Genomic DNA, 19,876 nt, shown 5'->3' on the forward strand with positions numbered 1-19,876 from the left:
CGATGTAATATTCTTATCATAACACTGTGTTCTTCCAGATAAGTAGGACTTAAAGCCAAGAGAGAGCTAGGCCAGAGACACCAAAATTACAATTTATTCTGTCTAGTTGTATACAATGATCAATGGTGTCAAAGGCTACACTGAGGTCCAGTAGTAGAAGGACAGAGGTGGAATCAGACTCCATAGCAAGTACATCAGTTACCACTCTGGTCAGAGCAGTTTCAGTGGAGTGAAAGGCCCTGAAAGCCAATTGAAAAGGTTCTTATAGATATATTTCTCTGTATGGGTCGAAGGTTGTTGATACACAATTATCTCTAGTACTTTAGAAAAGAATGGAAGATCAGAGACTGGTCAATAGTAATTAAGAGACCATAGTTCGAGGTGTGGTTTCTTCAGTAGAGTTTTTACCACAGCTGTCTTAAACTTAATGGAAAAATGCTAGTAGTAAATGATGAATTAACAATATATAGAATTGTAGGTCCCAGGAAAGGCCAGATGTCTTTAAAAAAATTGCTGGTAAAGGGTCAAGTAGGCAAGTAGTTGTTTTAGAAGCTGACATGAGCTTAGTAAAAGTTTCAGCCATGTTTCACATAACCCAATCATAGCAAAACTATGTTCAAGAATCAGATAATTTATTAGTAAGACTTTGATAGGCAGTGATCTGATAGTTATGAAACCAAATTTAGATGTCTTGTTGAAGTGATCAGTAGTATACAGAACATTAGAGCTACCACTAGATGAGATATTAATTGGATTTAGACACCTCATATTATTAGTTGAAAATTTTGAAGACCTACGCTTCGGATTATGTGCAGTCACATTTTTGATAACATTAGATGCTTGGTTCTGTAGATTATTAGGTACTTCGTTGGACATTTCACCACCACCAGTGGTAGGAATGATCATTAGATTATTGTGATTTACACATTTAGGAGAGGAGAGCTTGGGAACAATACAGCAGGGAAGGGAGACGGTCTCAACATTATAGACCAAGCTGTCAGTCTGATATATATACTATAAGAAATTCCCTGACTAGACATATTAACTAAACTGGCTGACTCCACTGCTGCACTAGGTTTAAACCTAGCAGGCTCTCTAATCACATGCAACTTCCTAAATGATAAGTCCTAAGTGTCAAACTAAACGTGGACAGCTAGCTATATTGCTAGACAAAAGAGTGACGCTGTCCCTAGTATGGTGAATGCCCTCCACTTTCAACAAAACCAAATGCCTGCTCATTAAAGTAATGAGCCAGCCAATGGTTCATTGAAGTGAGCCTACTGTACACAATTGTGTTGTGTGCTTGGGTTCCCTGATTCTCTCCCCATGACGCCAGCACCTCAAGATTATCCTCAATGTCGGAGACTCTGGCCCCGGGTAAACAGTGAATGGTAATGGAGTCTCCTTTTACTAGCGTGTGTTGCTTTACCCTATCAACAGGAGCAGGAGAAGCACGCTGGCAAGTAGGACTACCAGCAAGGCTGATGAGGGGCAAAAACCAGTTTGCAGTCAGGAGAGGTGACTGCAGATCAGGTCACACGGCCAGTGGCTTGCTCTTGCAAGCCTTCCCATGCCGGCAAACAGAGACAAACTCCACCACATCTGCCGAAAAGGCTGAGCTAGTGCTAACAATAGCAGGTCTGCTGTCAGGCCCGGGACTATCTGGAGTGCCTGCCATGTCCAATGTAAACCTAGTCAAAAGAAGCTGATCTAACTCATGGACATGTCTCTCTAGTAGAGACAACCTATCTGTGACTGTGAAACAGTCACTACACACCATTGTTTTAATGAGGCTGCTTTGACTAAAACTGCAAAAGCTAACTGCTAATCTAGGCAAAGCTTGAAGTTAGCAAACAGACTAGGAATGAAAAGCTGGCCACTATCACAAAAGTCTTTTGAGAAAGAAAACTAGCGAATCTAGCTATAAGTGAGCTAAGTACAGAAAATAACGAAATCAGTAGGACAAATGAAGATGTTAGAGCAAAGTATAGAGGTGAAGAGAGAGAAAGAGAATAAATAGCAGTTATCGATCTCATGAAGCTGAATCTCACGAAGCCGGAAGGTGTAAGTCAGAAGCCAGTGCACTCCGCACCCTTTGGAATGAGAATGCCTGTACATGCCAGACTGTGCTCTGCAGGGTAAATGGGGTCTAGGGATTGACAAATTAATGACATTGACCTGCCTCTACTGACAAGTAGGGGCATCTGCCATGTCTAAGCTGGGGCCTGGCATGTACACATGGTCAAATAGCTGTTACTACTCTCTAGCTACAGATCCCTAACACATTTATATCCATCCATCCATCAGCTTAGTGGATAAAACAAGTAGATTACAGTAGATACTCAGTAGTTGTGTAGGTATTGCTAACATCATCTATTATTTGTCATAGTCACAAAAAATAAATGTCTTCACCATTTACAGTCGTCTTCCTTGAATATGTAAATAGTACAAATGAGTGTGTTTACCCTGAGATTGTTTATGCCCGTTTTGTTTAACTTTTAGCTATCTGATGTTGATAGTCTATAAATCTTTAATCTGTACTGGGATTATGTTGTACAGGTTCAATTCCTGTTTTCAACCATGCTTCACGCCTCGCTGCACCTGTTTCTACATCATGAACAAACTTCTTACGGCAAATGATTTCAAAAGAGATGCTTGATTGAACTACAAAGTCACAAGTGTCATAGCCAGTTATGTTGAGCTATATTTTTGAATCATGAAAGTATTAGAAAAACACTCGTGCCTATGCTTGGGATTTAAATGGGATGACAAGATGTCCAAGAAAGGGCCATTGCACGGCCATGTCATCATGCAACATATAGTGCTACAGAGACCAGGGGCTTGTACAGCCCAAACGGCACCACACAGTGCATTCATTACAGCGTGAGCTCTACACTTTATGTCAGTTCTGTGGCTGTCACCCAAGCAGTGTTGTGGAACCAGTAGTTTGTGTGTCTTTGTCTTAGTGGACAGATGAACAGAACAGATGTGTGCCTTGACCTTAACACAGGATGCACCTGATCCTAGCAGGAAGATGAGCTTTTCCGTTCACCCCTCATTTATGAGCGGCACCCAGCCTGCTTCAGTGGAAGGAAGGGGGCTCATGTCTGGAATGCATGGCACACGACATCTGTTATCCATCATATCTGAGCCAAGGACATAGATGCAGGCCTATCCTTTATGGTGTTTTTGGTTGTTAGAATAAACAGGGAAAAAAAACACTCTGGAGTAATATTAACATCTCCGATTGCAGGAGAATTAGGAAATAAGGAAATTATCATTACACGTCCTGTCAGTTGGTTTTTTATTATTATTATTATTATTTTCAAGGTAAGAACCCAGCATCAGGTGCTGAACAATTTTCCTACCCGACATGGTTTTTGCATGGCCGTGGCCGATGCACAAGGCTGTACAACATTCCCCGCCAGTCTGTGAAGCCACATGGCGATAAGAGCCACCAAATAACATTATGAAATGTGGCTGTTAGAGCACTGCGCTGTGTCCAATTGGAGACTGCGCGTTGCCAAGTGAGTGAATAAGGTATTGTAAGATGGAGCCGTGTTGTGGAGAGGCAGCAGGATCCAAGCATGGGGAGAGCAGGGGAGCCCGGAACGTTATCATTGTAATCCCATAATGGATGAGTTAGGGGCTGAAAGGAGTTCTCCTTGTCTCGCCACCAGATTCCACTCGTGGGTCTTTGCCCAAGGACTGCACAGAATTACCCTGTAATTGCTTTGGATTGCTGTGTATAAATGGAAAACACACACACTTACAATTGCACAAAATAACTACAGAGTGTCTGCAGCACTGACAGTTTTGTCTAAGAACAGCCTAGACTGCCCATTTAAACATACCATGACAGGAGGGAGAAAATGCACATACCGTGGTGTGTGAAATATTCCAGCAGGATGTTTTGAAAACTGTTTATCCCAGCATGCATGCAACACATCGCCATATATTGTGCATTGAAATGCACTCACACCCAAACACACACACACACACATGCAAATATCACAATCCCAACCAATTTTGTCATTCCAGAGCAATATCCCCTGCACGAAGCAGATGTAAGGAGAAGAGGAGGATGTTTCCATCACCTATCAGAACAATCCCTCTGTGAATTGCACCGAGTGCAGCAATACTGGGGGCAGAAAGGGAGGGGTTGTCAGTCTAAAACCACAGTTTTTCCATCGTAAAAGCTGTTGGAAGTCTCTCTACAATAGTTAGTAAGTCAGTCAGTAAAAGTGCCGCTTTGATCTGATTGGAAAGCCGTCTGTTTGGATCGAGGAATTACAGGCAGGTTTGCTGGGATTTCTCGGATGTGAACAACAACCACTGTTGAACTGAACAGGGATACACACCACCAGTTTAAACGAATGGTATGATCACCAATTGTTGAACGAATAATTTGAATTAAGCAGAATGTGATTGACACAGTTACATTTTCAAAATCCATCTTCCTGGCAAAGCAGGTATTTCCACCATCTTATGACGAGGCCTCTTTATTTTAACTTCCCTTTGTGAATCCAGCGGAGGGTTTTACCAGGCACACAATGACATTTTTTTCAGCATCAGCTCTTTTCACATTCATACTGGATGCGCTCCAAAACCTGACCAGCACAGAGCCCGTTTGTGCTGGAAGGGTGTAGTCAAAAAACAAAACAAAATACATTTTAAAAAAATGGCACATGTATGGAAACTCTGGGAGGCAAACTGATTTTTTTTTCTCACTTTGCCTCTCAGGGTTTCACAGATAAAAAACAAAAATCTTGTGGTCAAAATGAGTATTACCACAACAAACACTGGGAAAACGTATCCTTTCAAAAAAAAATTTTTTCCCCACTGGCCTCCTCTGCCTACCTAAATTTTCAGCAAGTAAACAAAGTACCACATGTACCAAGAGCATGACAAACACTGGAGACAGCTATGACATGCAGACGGGTCGCAATTTTATTTATTTATTTTTGGATTTTTTCCCCCTTTTTCTCCCCAATTGTATCCGGCCAATTACCCCACTCTTCCAAGCCGCCCCGGTCACTGCTCCAGCCCCTCTGCCGATCTGTGGAGGGCTGCAGACTACCATGTGCTTCTTTTCACCTGACAGTGAAGAGTTTCGCCAGGATAATGTAGCATGTGGGAGGATCACGCTATCCCCCCCCCCCCAAACAGGCACCCCGACTGGCCAGAGGTGCTAGTGCAGTGACCAGGACACATACCCACACCTGGCTTCCCACCCACAGACACGGCCAATTGCTTCTGTAGGGACACTTGACCAAGCAACGGAATAGACTGCCACGCCACCCAGATGACCCTTCAGGTTGCAAATGAAAGAAAATGACACTTGCTTACGTGTCTTACATAGTAAGGTGTTGGTCCACCAGGAGCCCCAGAACAGCTTCAGTGCTCCTTGTCATAGATTCTACAAGTCTCTGAACTCTACTGGAGGGACGAACACCATTCTTCCAAAAGATGTTCTCTCATTTGGTGTTTTGATGATGGTGGTGGAGAGCGCTGTCTAACACTTGGTCCAAAACCTCCCATAGGTGTTCAGTTGGGTTGTGATCTGGTGACTGTCAAGGCCATAGCGTATGATTTACATCATTGTCATACTCATCAAACCATCCAGTGACCCCTCGTGTCCTGTGGATGGGGGCATTGTCATCCTGGAAGAGACCCCTCCCATCAGGATTAAATGTTTCATCACAGGATAAAGGTGATCACTCAGAATAACTTTGTATTGATTTGCAGTGACCCTTCCCTCTAAGGGGACAAGTGGACCCAAACTATGTCAGGAAAATGTCCCCGGACCCCATCACTGTAGGGGTCAAGCATTCAGATTTTTCCTGTAATTTGTCACCCATCTGTGTCTCTTACATGGCTTGGCATAGCTGAATCCAAGTGGAAAGGTTAAGGTACTGTTCTTACCAACACTTGCATAGTATTCAAAAATGAATTTGAAGTTTGGCCTGAACAAGGCGCTATACCACAGCCTCTACATCTGCCATTGTTTCATCATCAGCTGGTAAGAATTCAACATAATACCTGCCACCTGTACTCCATTTAAATGGGTTTCCCAATCCTTGCTGCTACGCAACATCCTGCATGCCAGAAAGGCCAAATGGAGCACATCCAATATTACAAAAATTCTCACTTGGGATTTGTCAGTTGAGACCACAGTTTTCCATTGCTCCCCACGGAGAAGCTACACTTGTGCACGACCCTCTGGGTTATAATCTTTGCAGCCATCACCACAGAAGTTGCTGGAGGAGAGCAGAACATTATTCATTCAATTTCCTGAATTTTCCCATATGGTCCAGCCATTTCCTCCTTGCATCTATACAAGTTACAAGCCTCCTCCAACACCAAGGCTTTCACTGCACTCCAAAACAGGATCATATCAGGTCAGGGACTGTCATGTAAGTGTAATGCTGCCCTGGGCCAGCATTACATCAGATAAGCCTGATGTGATGCTATGATTAAGTACAAAACTGGTACACAGCAAGTGAAGACATAACAGCGGAGAGAGAAAGCTATTAAAAAAAGGTCTTAATCATGCTCTCATTGTGCCAACCACTTGAAAATCCAATATTGGGGAAATTAAACTTTCAGTGAGGACTCCAAGAAAGCAGATGTAGAGCATTCAGTTACTCTTTTCAGAGCTACAAAATTAGACAGCGATGTTGTGTTCAGTGTTTGCATTGATTTTTTTTTAACTGAAAGTTGTCCCTGTGCCTGAATAATTTCATGACGATTTAAGATTAGATGCCAACATTTCTCAAATTCTCGATTCTCAAATGAAGAGCTTTCCTGACTTCAGCTGAAAGCATTGTTACACATTTGCTGTAAGTCATATGTAACCAATAAAACTGACTTGGAAAAAAAAATAAGCAAAACTAATCCCACTGTCAGATGTTTACTTGTTTTACAACCGTGAAATGTAAAAACCAAATACAACATTAAAAGCCATGTTGGGATTTGTTAAGCAATGTTTTTTTCAGTCTATAAATGTTGACTGGTGTGTCAGCCGTCACCTTTCCCATAAAACCCACAAAAAAACCGAAACAATAATTCAATAAAATACATAAATAAATACATAAATCAATAAAAAATAACAAAATAAAAAAAACTTATAAAACTATTGTGTTGTAGCACCAAACTGCAAGGTACTGTATCAGATGCAGCACAACTAAATAACACACGTAATGTAGAATTTTACAACACACATGGCCCAAAACAAAATGATTTTCAAAACAAAATGGGCATGGCTCACCAACGGCGGCCATTACACCTCTACACGCGAGAGCCTCGACACCGACACGAGCAAGACATTGTTTGTATGGGGTGAATCCTTACCGCATCTGAGCTGCTGTTCCTGGAGGCTGCTGAACTCCAGGCCGTGGAGGTGGCTGGGGTACATACACACGGTGTCGTTGCCAATGCGCACCGAGTTGGCCCTGCTCCAGCGGAGGAGCCAATCCAGCTGGCAGTCACAGAATAGAGTCTCAGTGCTGAAGTGCCTGGTGGGAGTACCAGACTACAGTCACAACCCGAGTTTGTTGTTTGTGTACTCAGTGTGCGTATGTGTGTGTGTGTGTTTGTATTTTCCATCACTTGCTATTTGCCAGGCTTTTTTTTTTTTTTTTGCCAGGCATTTGGGGGACAAACTTTTTGACTTCAAATCAGTCGATTGATGATGGCATGTCTGATTGGGGATGAAATTGGTGTCCTTAATATGGTTCCGCTGCAATTTTGCTGGACGATGCAAACATTTCTGTCTTCACTGGGGTGAGGTTAAGCCTTGGTTTGAGGGTTGTGGTTAGGTACTATATCTTTGCTATGATTAAGGTTAGGATAAACCTCCAGGGGATTAATGTACATCCATGCAATGTCCCCAAAAATAACCCCCGTGTGTGTGTGTGTGTGTGTGTGTGTGTGTGTGTGTGTGTGTGTGTGTGTGTGTGCGTTTTTTCTTACAGTACTCTGAGAGCCACGAGGTGTGTGAACAATCCCACAGCCAGAGTGGAGAAGATATTTCCAGATAAATTCCTCGGGTGGGGAAAAAAAAAACAGACACGTTCACACAAGAACTTAAACTCCGATATCTAGCGATAAATTACAGAAGCCATTTTTGTCTACAATAAACACCATATATTCTACACACGGCGAACACTGAGCAAACCCAGAGTATGTTTTCAATTTAGACATTACTTACAATTTGAAGAGGTTGCCAAGGTCTGCAAACATTTCAGGGGAGAGGCAGCCAATCCTGTTGTTTGATAGGTCCCTATAAGGACAAAAATGGTGAAGTCTGAATTGTGTTGCAGAGATAAAAGCACTTCTTCGGGTTCACAGTTTTAAATCAATATTGCAGGAATGCCTGACTAGAAGAGGGGCGTGTAATAAAATACGAATGAAAGCGTGTGTGTGTGTGTGTGTGTGTGTGTGTGTGTGTGTGTGTGTGTGTGTGTGTGTGTGTGTGTGTGTGTGTGTGTGTACTCGTTTTTCTTACCCAATGGGGCCCAAATGGTCCCTTTAGGATAGAAAAACCAGAAACACCCTAACTTGTGGGGCCATTTTATTGGGCCCCACAAGGAAAAGGGTCTATTTTAGGGTTAGGACATGTGGTTATAGGGTTAAGGGTTAGAATTAGGGTTAGGTTAAGGTTAGGGTAAGGGTTAAGGTCAGGCATGTAGTTTGCGTGGTTATGGTTAGGGTTAAGGGTTAGGGAAGGGATGTCAGTGAATCGGAGTCAATGAGGGGGCCCCACAACGATGTGTGTGTGTGTGCGTTTCAATTTGTGTGTGCACCTATATGGGTATGAGGTTGTTTATACGTGTGTCTTATCCTTGCAATATGATAACGGGATGCTAAACAACCGTGGGGTCAGGTTGGTAAACCAGCACCGTATCTATTCATCTATTCCAACTCTCGGGATGTCAACCTTTACATTAGCTGACCTTTTGCCCCTCACAAGAGCATCGGTGGCATAACAACATGCACACACGCACACACACACACACACACACACACACACACACACACACACACACAAACATCTGTAGGGCTTGTGCATGTGCAGCACGGCTGAGTGCTGCAGCGTCCGTGGCTCTGTGCCGTCGCGCTCTGTAATTAAAAAGCTGCTTGCTGGAGCAGCTGTGGGAAAATAAGCAGAGCACTCGAGTAATCACCAGTTGGGGAGCACTTAAATTAGCACGCCGCTGCTCCCAGAGCCTGGCACACACGCGCCAAGAATCAGCACTGCTAACCCGCCGGCTGCTCCACCGCCAGCTCACATCCCACTAACTATCAGGGTGCAATCATGTCACTCATTCTGAGGCCTATATCCAGAAAGCCAGAGGAAGAGTAGCCTACCCATCTAGGAAATTAGTTGAGTAAAAGTGGAAGCTCACAAGAAAGAAGATAAGCGCCTACTTTCTTTTACTGCAACTCCAACAAAAACAAGGTAGAAAAAAGAATGTACAACTCAGTGTCTCTTTTTTTTACTCCCACTACAAGTTACAGTAGTGGTGTCGCACACTTTAATGATGTACTGTACTATTGTAAATATTTTGCCCTTTCGGGACTCATTTCTGCTGAATATGCAAAGAACTAGGCTGCGTGGAGACCTCTTTTAAAGAAATACCACTAGCGTTGGACGATAGCGCTGTGATGCATGCTGCATGCACGCTGTCCAGTTTCTGGTGCATGCTGAGAGGAGATGCTCAGTAATTGTTGCAGAGCAGTGAGATGAGTTTCATGACAAAAGAAACCGTCCTCCTGCTTTCTGTTAAGTCATACTGAAATGATACTGATGAATGTAATGAATATACAGAGTTTTCTGTCATCAGCACTTTTCAGTGATTCATTTCTCCTTGTTTTGGTTTCACCCCTCTAATTTGGCAAAGTAGATGTAGCTTTTATTTACTTTCTGGTCCCGCTCCCTCCTTCATTCTTATTGGCCAGTTAAAATAAAGGCGACGTTGATGAGCTGCGCACCGGAAATTGTTTTAAATTTGGATGTGATGGAGTGGTCATGTATGAGAGCTGGATATTACAAAAATTAATTGAAAACTAATTGTGAGCAATTAAATATATATATTTTTTAAAAGAAAATATAAACCACATTTTCTTAAAAAAAATAAAGAAATTATTTAATTAATAATTTCTTTAATTATTAATTTAATAATGGGAATTAAATACAATGTAACTTTTAATATAAAACTGTTACTCATCAATTAAATGTATTTAATTTTAAAATAAAGTATCATTATACAGGAATTAAATGCAAAAAAAAAAGTAAATCATGAGCTTTTATTTAAGCGCCTTGCAGTTCCAGTCACCACCGTTTTTATTTAAGAAGCAATTGGTTTTAGATTCCAGCATCCCTGTGACCCTGGGTGAGGATAAGCGGTCTGGATAATGAACAAATGAATAAATGAATGAATGAATGAATGGTTTTAGATTAGAGAGTCGCCTCTTCCTGTCAATCATACACCACACCCATCAGTGAGATCTGGTCTCGATTTCCTTCGCCTAGTGATGGACAAATCAGTTCTTTCCGGTGCACTGAATCATTAGAATCATCCATCCATCCATTATCCAAACCGCTTATCCTGCTCTCAGGGACACGGGATGCTGGAGCCTATCCCAGCAGTCATACGGTGGCAGGTGGGGAGACACCAGTTCATTAAATTGAAAAGAAAAATAAGAGAGAAAGAAAGCCACCTCATTTGACATTTTATTCTTACAACAAATTGTATTTTTACAGTGAATGTGTTCTCTACATTGAACCCATCCTATTGTATAGGAGCAGTCGGCAGCTGCAGCACCCGGGGACCAACTCTAGTTCTTCTTCCCATCGCCTTGCTCAGGGGCACAGGCAGGAGTATTAACCCTAACATGCATGTCTTTTTGATGGTGGGAGGAAACTGGAGCACCCGGAGGAAACCCACGCAGACACGGGGAGAACATAAAGACTCCACACAAAAAGGACCTGGGACAGGCTGGGGTTCGAACCCAGGACCTTCTTGCTGTGAGGCAACAGTGCTAACCACTGGGTCACTGTGCCACCCTGAGATTCCTTCAAAAGACTCCTTGACCGGATTTTTCAGTGCTTGACCGGAGCTCCGTGTCATCCCACTCACTGAACTGAAGCACGGCTGAACGTTCAGGTCAGCTCACTAGCTGGCGAACTGAGAACGATCATTCATGAAGGACAAGCCAGTGAGCTGAGAATTTAGTTGGACTGAAAGCTGCTATAACGAAGTCCTACCTATTATGTACAGAACCTGTATTCTTGCGACACCTAATTATGGAATAAATATTTGGCCACTATTTTTTGTTGTTGTTTGTTTTGTTCTGCCATTAATCACTCACTCATATTTTGTTCTATTGCCACTTGTTTCTATACACTACTCGTGACGTGTTGTCAGTGGCGGTTCCAGTTTATATGATACCCCGGGTGAGCACCCCCTTCAGTCCCCCCCAACAAAAATTGTGTCACCCCCCTCAACAAAAAAAGGGCACCATTCTGCACTAACTGTAATTTTTATGCAAACATTTGGAACAATACAATTAATCATTTGTATTGTTCCAAAAAAAACAATATAGAAATAAAATATAAGACTCATAAATATCAAAAAGAAGTAACAGAGACAGCTAGAAACAAATTCTAGTATATAAATACAACAAAAAAATAGAATGGAATTATTACACTATTACCCTATTGCTAACAAAAACCGCAAAACTAAATTTCACAAATCCTATAATCACACAAATACACAAATAGAATAACACACTTATAAAGAGAACCTGATTATTACACTATTGCACTTCAAACAAGAAACACAAATTAACTGCACAACTTCCATCTAAACCCTGACCTCTCTTGCCATCCTTGGTGCAGTCATCACTACATCTGCTCAGCACTTGCATGGTTAATACTGATGACAGCAAGGCCACCGACCAGGTGTTCATGTGACATGACGGACCTCAAATAGGATTTGATGAGCTTCAGCTTTGAAAAGCTCCTCTCTGCTTCTGCTACAGTCACTGGAAGAGTCAAGACACATTCTGGGAGCAGTCCACGAAATTTGGATAAATTTCTGAGTGCTCCCTTTCATGTATAAATATCAGCAGTTCAAGCAGGGTCATGGTCACGAACAAGACCAGTGCATGCACTTCTGCCGCTCTAGGCGAAAAGTAATTATACTGTCCCCTCTATGTGCAATGTACCATACCAGTAACAACACACAAAGGCCAATATGCTATTCACATAAAGCAAAATCCAGCAACAACACACAAACGCCAATATGCTATTCACATAAAGCAAAAACCAGCAACAACAAACAAACGCCAATATGCCATACACATAACACAAATAGTCTAGTGCAATGCTAGTGTGCTCAAACTGTCAACAATATGCATGACGCAATATGCGGGCATTTGCAGATCCTTTTACAAATAAAGCACCAAACAGGTCTGCACAATAACTCCAATACCTGGTTCTCAAGCCATATAGCTATGGCTTGTGAGAGCTTGGGGAAGGAGGCGGGGAAAGGAGGTGGCTGCAGGTGTAGCGTGACTGACACATTCCTCAGCAATTCATTGCGCTTACAGAACATATTGCCTAGCGAGCCTGCAGTTACTGCTATTGGTTGTTCCACGATTTTGCTCATGAATAGTTGGCCTGCATTTTGCTGCCCTTGCCAATTGTCTAGTTCACCTATATGGACGTGCCGGCAGTGGTCACGAAGCCGATCATGCAAATGTCAGCATTCTGCATTTCGTTATGTGGGCGCCCCGTGCCGCCCCTGGCAAGATGCTTCCCTGGGCAGCTGCCCATGTTGCCCATAGTACCAAAATCCCCCACTGCCTGTTGTGTTGTGTTTTCCTGTACTTGTGTTGCTGTTGTAGCAAACTAATTTCACTCCAGGATCAATAAAGTATTTCTGATTCTGACTGTGTTGATAGTTTTTTCTTAGCCATGCAAAACCTGGAATAGTCACTGAGTTTGAAATGGATGTTCTTCAAAATGTCTTTTCAGGCAGTCATGCCAGGCTGCAGATAAAGCTAGTTACCATTGCAATAACACATCTGGCCATGGAGAGAACACCGGCATTTACCAGAACTTTGTTTTCCAAACATATAATAAACATTTTGTATTATGCATTGATACTTCATCCTTTTTTGGTCTTGATATTTTATTTTACTAAATGTCTAAATTAAAAAAAAGGTGTATAACAGGTCTTGTTTCCATAACGGGAGGAAATAGGTTTTTAAGGCACTTATCCCATCTCACTTAGAAAACCCACCCAAAAGCAACAGCTTTTGCATACGCCCGCAAATGGTTTATTTTTTCCATACATCACCCTCTCCCGAAAAAAACAAACAACAAATATAGTTCGCCCATCTTTCCTCTGAAGTGATTGATCTCTGCATAAGCCAGCAGGTATGAGTTTGCATGCATCTGACTCATCAGTGAAACTACACACAAACCTACTTGCTCAATACATCCAAACACAAACACACCTCATCAATGATTGAAATCACTATTGCACACATCAACGTCACGCGCCGCAGGAGTTAGCAGAAGGGAAGACAGGGATATAAGTGACATCACCAATAGGGCATTTGATCTCACACAACTGGTGTATTACCTTGTTATACAGCAACGCATTACAAATGCATAGTTAACAAGCAGCAGGCATTAAACCGGGATTTGTTGGGGGCTCTGTGGTTTCAGGGTTGCAATGGGCGCATGTGTGTGTGCATAGACTACAAAATCTGATCAATATCATTTGACAAACTGTAAATAAAATACAACAAAGTGAGACAACCCTCTGCTCTGAACACTAAAATGCTAATCAAATTCATTCTAGATACTGTCGGCAGTGTGCAAGACTACAGATGATGACAATAAAATCTGTAAGTGCACTCTCCTGTGTATCTGTATTAATGGTGTCGTTACCACTAAAGAAGAGAATAATAATAATACAAAATAATATGAATATAAAAGCCTCTTTTATAGTTACATTAATTTCCCACGGGAAGCTACACCTAGTCTGTATGGGTTACCTAGGATACATAAACAGGATGTGCCGTTATGGCCTATTGTTAGTATGATTAACTCGGTAACCTATAGCATCTTTAAGTTTCTGCCTGGCATCTGTTCTTAACCCGTTGATAGGCAGTAATGATCACATTAAGAACACTATGGATTTTGTGGATAAGATGAGGGACATCATTATGGAGAGGGATGAAACAATGGTCTCTTATGATGTGAAGTATCTCTTCACGTGCGTTCCTGTTGATGAAGCAGTGGGGGTAGTCTGTATGAAATTACAAAACGACCCCACCCTTAGCAATAGGACCACCCTTAACACTGACCAAGTGTGTCTGCTTCTGAAGCTGTGTCTTCAGTCTACATACTTCACATATAGAGGGCAGTAGTATAGGCAGACGAAGCACGGGTGTGCTATGGGTTCCCCAATCTCACCTGTAGTGGCCAACTTGTATATGGAGGGCTCTGATGTCCTATCCAGGGACACCACCTAGCCATTGGTTCAGATTTGTGGATGACACCTGGGTTAAAATTAAATCTCAGGACGTACCACATTTCACCGACCACATTAACTCTGTGGACAAACACATCAAGTTCAACAGGGAGGATGTGAAAAATGTCAGGTTAGCCTTCTTAGACTGTGAAATTGTAATTGGTGATGGGGAACACATACCGAGCATACTGATCAGTACTTTAAGTTTGACTCCCATCATCCACTGGAGCACAAACTAGGAGTCATCAGGACGCTGTACCACCGAGCTGACAGCATCCCCACCGACACGGCAGCCGAGGAAGGGGAGAAATCCCACATTAAACAGGTCCTGGTTAAGTGTGGTTAACTTATCGTAACTGGGCGTTTGTCAAAGCCAAGAAGATGCCCAAACAGTGCACCAGCCAATCGAAGAGAGGAGAAGGACAACAGCTGTCTAAGCTTAAACCAGTGGTGATTCCGTATGTGGCGGGAGTGTCAGAACAGTTGAGACACGTATTTTCCAAACACTGCATCTCAGTCGCTTTCAAACCCCAAAACATTCTGTGCCAAAAATTGGCCCATCCAAAGGATCAGGTCACAAACAGAGCAATACAGTATATGCTGTTAAGTGCCAGGAGGATTGCCCTGACTTGTACATTGGGGAAACCAAACAGATGCTGGCCAAGAGGATGACACAACACAGGACAGCTAACATGTCAGGTCAGGACTCCACAGTCTACACCCATCTACAGGCCAGTGGCCACTCTTTCAAGGATGAGGATGTGCACATCCATGATAGGGAGGAATGCTGGTTTGGATAGGGTGTCAAAGATGCCATCTATGTGAAGAGGGCACGACCATCCCCGCCTCTCGATGCAAAATACAGTGGTTTGTCACAATATTTTGGGTTTTGTACTTTCACGTTGGCAATAAATCCTCTTACTTCTCCCAGTCATGCATGCCTCACCATCAGTGCAAAGACTGACGCACATATCCCAGGTCAGACTTTTCTCTTTTAAATAGTTATCAAAGCATATAACTTGCCTTGACCGCCTTATCAGACACTTTCACACAATCCATCAAAAACGGTCTTGCTGCGTCTGGTTCAGATCCCGCGCTCTTTTGAAAGTACGCCCAGTCTCTCTCACTGGGAAAGGGACGTTTTGTTCCCAAGTGCCTCTTCAGCTAGCTTGGCACCATGTTAGCATTAGCCAACTTCTCCTGACAGATGACGCACTTGGGCTGAAGGCTGTTGACATCCCCGGTCCCGCTGAAGCCATAACACGGGTAGCTTTCGTGATACTGTTTACTGACCGCCCCTCCCCCCTTTCTGTAGGTGTTGCGTCGTCTGCACTGGTGGTTATTGGTGGTTTGCTATGTGCCAAGCAGCAGTGCGAAAAAACAAAGATGGCCACCCTCCCCCAGGCTGAGGAAATAGACATTCGAGTTGGAAAAGAAAATATACAAAACCAAAAAGATGTTCAGCAACAGTGTCAAGTGAAAGTGCAGGGGGTCGAAGCACCGACCGCCAGATGAAACAGAGCAGAAGAAGAGCAGGACAAAGATCCTACTGAGTAATGCCAGGCTCAAACTACAGGAGGTTTGGGCTACAGTGGACGATTTCTCAAACTGGTGTGCTAAATTCCAGAGAGCTCGGGCCGCTATTTGTGCCAAGCAGCAGTGTGAATAAATGGTGATGGCCACCCTCCCCCAGGCTGGGGGAATAGACATGCGCCTCCCCATGTGGCAGGAGGAGAAAGTCTATCTTCTCGAGGAGAAAGCCTGTCTCCTCAGGGAGAGTGATCAAACCAAACTCAGCCTCCTTCAGGCTATAGATATTGAAAAGGAGCAGAGAGGGGGAGGAGTTGAGATGGTGTGCTCTACTGAAAGAGAAGGAGGAGACACAGCTCCCAGCACCAGATTTGCTGACTTCTGAGACAAAGGTCTATAAGAAAAGACAGAAGGAGCTGGCCAAGCAGAAGGAGCAAGAGAGGAACCTCCAGGCCAAGAAGGAGGAGAGAAAGAAGGAGAAAGAACTCCTGGCCAAAATAGAAAAAGAGGAGATCTCCATGGATGGCAGCACAGATGACAGAGACAGGTACTGTGTATCTAGTGGTAGATGGAAGAAACGATGCACATTATAGACATGTAACTTCCCCATGTGTCTCAGTGAAATGGATCAAATAAGTTCGCAGTAATGTCAGACAATCAGTGTATAGCAGTATCAGTATTAATGTGTATTAACAATAAATGATGGGAGTTTTGTACTTTACAGAGCATCATCTAAGGGGCAAACACCCTCGCCTGATAAAGAGGAGGAAGAGGCCAGGGCAGGAACAACCTCCCCTGATGAAGATGGAAAGGAGGCTCGGGGGGAGAAACACAGCATAAGGTCGAGCACAAGTAGGTCCATCTCCTGCGCGTCTTTAAAAGGCCAAGGAGGATTTTTCACCGCCGATGTTCACCCCATTGATAATTATGTGTCAAAAGCGCTCTTCTATCTTCAACCCCACTACCCAAAGGCCAACAACTACCTTTGAAAAAAATAAATGACTTGTTTCTGTCACGTTTTCATTGTGTTATTGTTATCAGTTATTTATGATACTTAAAATTGAGGATAAACTGACATTACAGGGAGATTAGCATATAATGATAATAATAATAAAAAAATTATATTGTATTTTTCTTAACAATGTTATAAAGTGAATAACAAATAAAAACAGACAAAGCAAAATGAGAATAAGACCAAAGGACATGATTGCAGAGGAAGTAAAGACAATAAATGAATAAGACCAAATAAATGGGAATAAAAATAAAGCAGTATAAAAAAAATAAAAACAAATATCAAAATTTTCCAAAAGCTTTAACAAAGAGAAAAGTCTTAAAAAGAGATTTAAGACAGATGTACACTCAGCCCCCCTCGGAGGGGGCCCAAGAATACATCTGTCACCATTTTACAATGCAAACATTCCCAAAATCCTCTGTGAATAGTACACATGGCCATTGAAACTCTAGTTAATGGTCACATACCTATTTGCACATGCAACCAATCGTTGTTTTTGATCGTTGTGCCACTGTATTGTTTATAAGGGTGGGGATACCTGCAGTCAGTTTAGACTGAAGAGGTCACTCAGATGAGTGATGAAACGTTTCTATCAATAAATGCAAACACCTTTGCAAATTTCCAAACCTTTCCATTACTGTTGGCTACCAAAAATTGGAGGCAACCTCCGGCAAACTATGTTGTGTTAGTATCCTTTTGCAAAACCAAAACATATTTTAGCAGAATATGAGAGCAATTTCTCTACTACTATGTTTGGCTGCTCCCGTTAGGGGTCACCAGAGCGGATCATCCGTTTCCATCTCTTCCTGGCCCCTGCTTCTTCCTACGTCACACCAGCCACCTGCATGTCCTGTCTCACCACATCCATAAACCTCCTCTTAGACCTTCCTCTTTTCCTCTTCCCCGGCAGTTCCATATTCAGCATCCTTCTCCCAATATACCCAGCAACTCTCCTCCACACATGTTCAAGCCATCTCAATATTGTCTCTCTTGCTTTGTCTCCAAACCGTCCAACCTGAGCTGTCCCACTAATATACTCGTTCCTAATCCTGTCCTTCTTTGTCACTCCCAATGAAAATCTTAGCATCTTCAACTGCCACCTCCAGCTCCTCCTCCTGTCTTTTCGACAGTGCTACTGTCTCCAAACCATATAACATAGCTGTTCTCACAACCAAACCTTCCCTTTAACTCTTGCTGGTGTGGGTCCGTGGTGGTGTAGCGGTCTAAGCATCGGCTTTGTGTCGATGCAGTTGCCCACTGGGGACCGGGGTTCGCGCCCTGGTCTCGTCAGATCTGACTATAGCCAGACTCAATGAAGCAGCAATAATTGCCAACGCTGTCTTCGGGAGGGGGGCGGAGTCGGCTAGTGTTCGTCACATGAATGCGTCTCTGGGTGTGTCGGAAAAAGCAGTGGTTCGGCCTGGAGAAGCCTCGTCACGAAAGTGGCGAGGCGTCTCCTTTGAGACTGCTGGCCGGAGAGATGCAGTTGGAGAACGCCAACTGGGTGGGTGTTTGAATTAGAATAGGGAGCGATTGGCCACTAAACTGGGAGAAAAAGGGAAAAATCAGAAATAAAATTTAAAAAAAAAATTTTGCTGGTACCCTTCTGTCGCAAATCACTCCTGACACTCTTCTCCACCCACTCCACCCTGCCTGCACTCTCTTCTTCACCTCTCGTCTGCACTCCCTGTTACTTTGGACAGTTGACCCCAAGTATTTAAACTCACACGCCTTTGTCACCTCTACTCCTTGCATCCTCACCATTTCACTGTCCTCCCTCTCATTCATGCATATGCATTCCATCTTGATGAGAGCAATTTACATTCTGTTATTAAACCTGTCAGTTTCTGTCCTATTTTTCTCCCTACGTTGCCATCCACCTATGCCACATACTGGCCTCCAGCCCAACTTGATTAACGGGACAGTTCATTTAAATTTACAGTCACGAAATTAAGCCTAGCAAAATGGCCCTGGCTGCTGATATTACTGCCATACCTAGCTAGCTAAAATAAGTTGCCTGGCTGTCTGAGGATCTGATGAGTTTGCCTTGATTTAATACTAAGACACCTGATGATAATGAATGACCATGGTCGCTGGTTTGTAGTTAATTAAGTTTACAGCAGTTTGCTAAAATATCAATGTTGATAGAGGAGACATTGTTTAATGGGAATATCAGACGGACTGCGTGGTATACTCACTCGTGCTACAGTGAGGAAATGTTCCCACCAGTTAATAAACTCATGATGACAACACTAGTGTTACCGGATACACTGGTCCTGCAGGAGTCGGGCATGGCAGCCGGTGAATATGACAGTCAGCTCACCACTGACCATGAAAGTTTTAAAAGTTTTAAAGTTTTAAACTTGGAAAAAAAACATGAATTGTTATTTATTTGAATGGCCAGCATCTAATATATGTATTATTTTAATAGTAAAGGCAGAGTAAAAATGTATGAATAAATTCATTACTGATGAAAGAAATTTTTTCTTTTTTGCAGGCGCTCAACTCTGCCTGATGATGTTTGAGATGCTATGTGGCTATGCTGAGCCCCGAACAGCCCCGGCCCAATTTAATCCCTGTCAAGCAGTATACGATCATTGTGGTCTGCAACTGTAATAACCCATCCAATGCAACATGTCTGAGCAGGGAAACTCATTGCATTCTGGATCTTAACCTACAGCCAAATTAACACAGCTAGTAATAGTGCAAAATACACTCGCCAGTGACGTTAACTGCTTAAAAAGAAAAGATGCACAATAATCTTTCATCTGTGCAAACT

General features: G+C 42.9%; 1 protein-coding gene across 1 annotated transcript in view; it reads right to left on the reverse strand.

Annotated features, from left to right (window-relative positions):
* Positions 1-19,876, reverse strand: part of LOC130122850 (adhesion G protein-coupled receptor A3) — a 247,878-nt gene that overhangs the window by 165,047 nt on the left and 62,955 nt on the right. The window contains exons 4-6 of the mRNA XM_056291892.1: positions 8,213-8,284; positions 7,975-8,046; positions 7,354-7,517 (exon numbers count right to left, since the gene is read on the reverse strand). Of these exons, the coding sequence (XP_056147867.1) occupies positions 7,354-7,517; positions 7,975-8,046; positions 8,213-8,284 (308 nt within the window). The remainder of the gene's footprint in view (positions 1-7,353; positions 7,518-7,974; positions 8,047-8,212; positions 8,285-19,876) is intronic.

Source organism: Lampris incognitus, chromosome 13, assembly GCF_029633865.1.
Source record: "Lampris incognitus isolate fLamInc1 chromosome 13, fLamInc1.hap2, whole genome shotgun sequence".
NCBI classification, from domain to species: domain Eukaryota; kingdom Metazoa; phylum Chordata; class Actinopteri; order Lampriformes; family Lampridae; genus Lampris; species Lampris incognitus.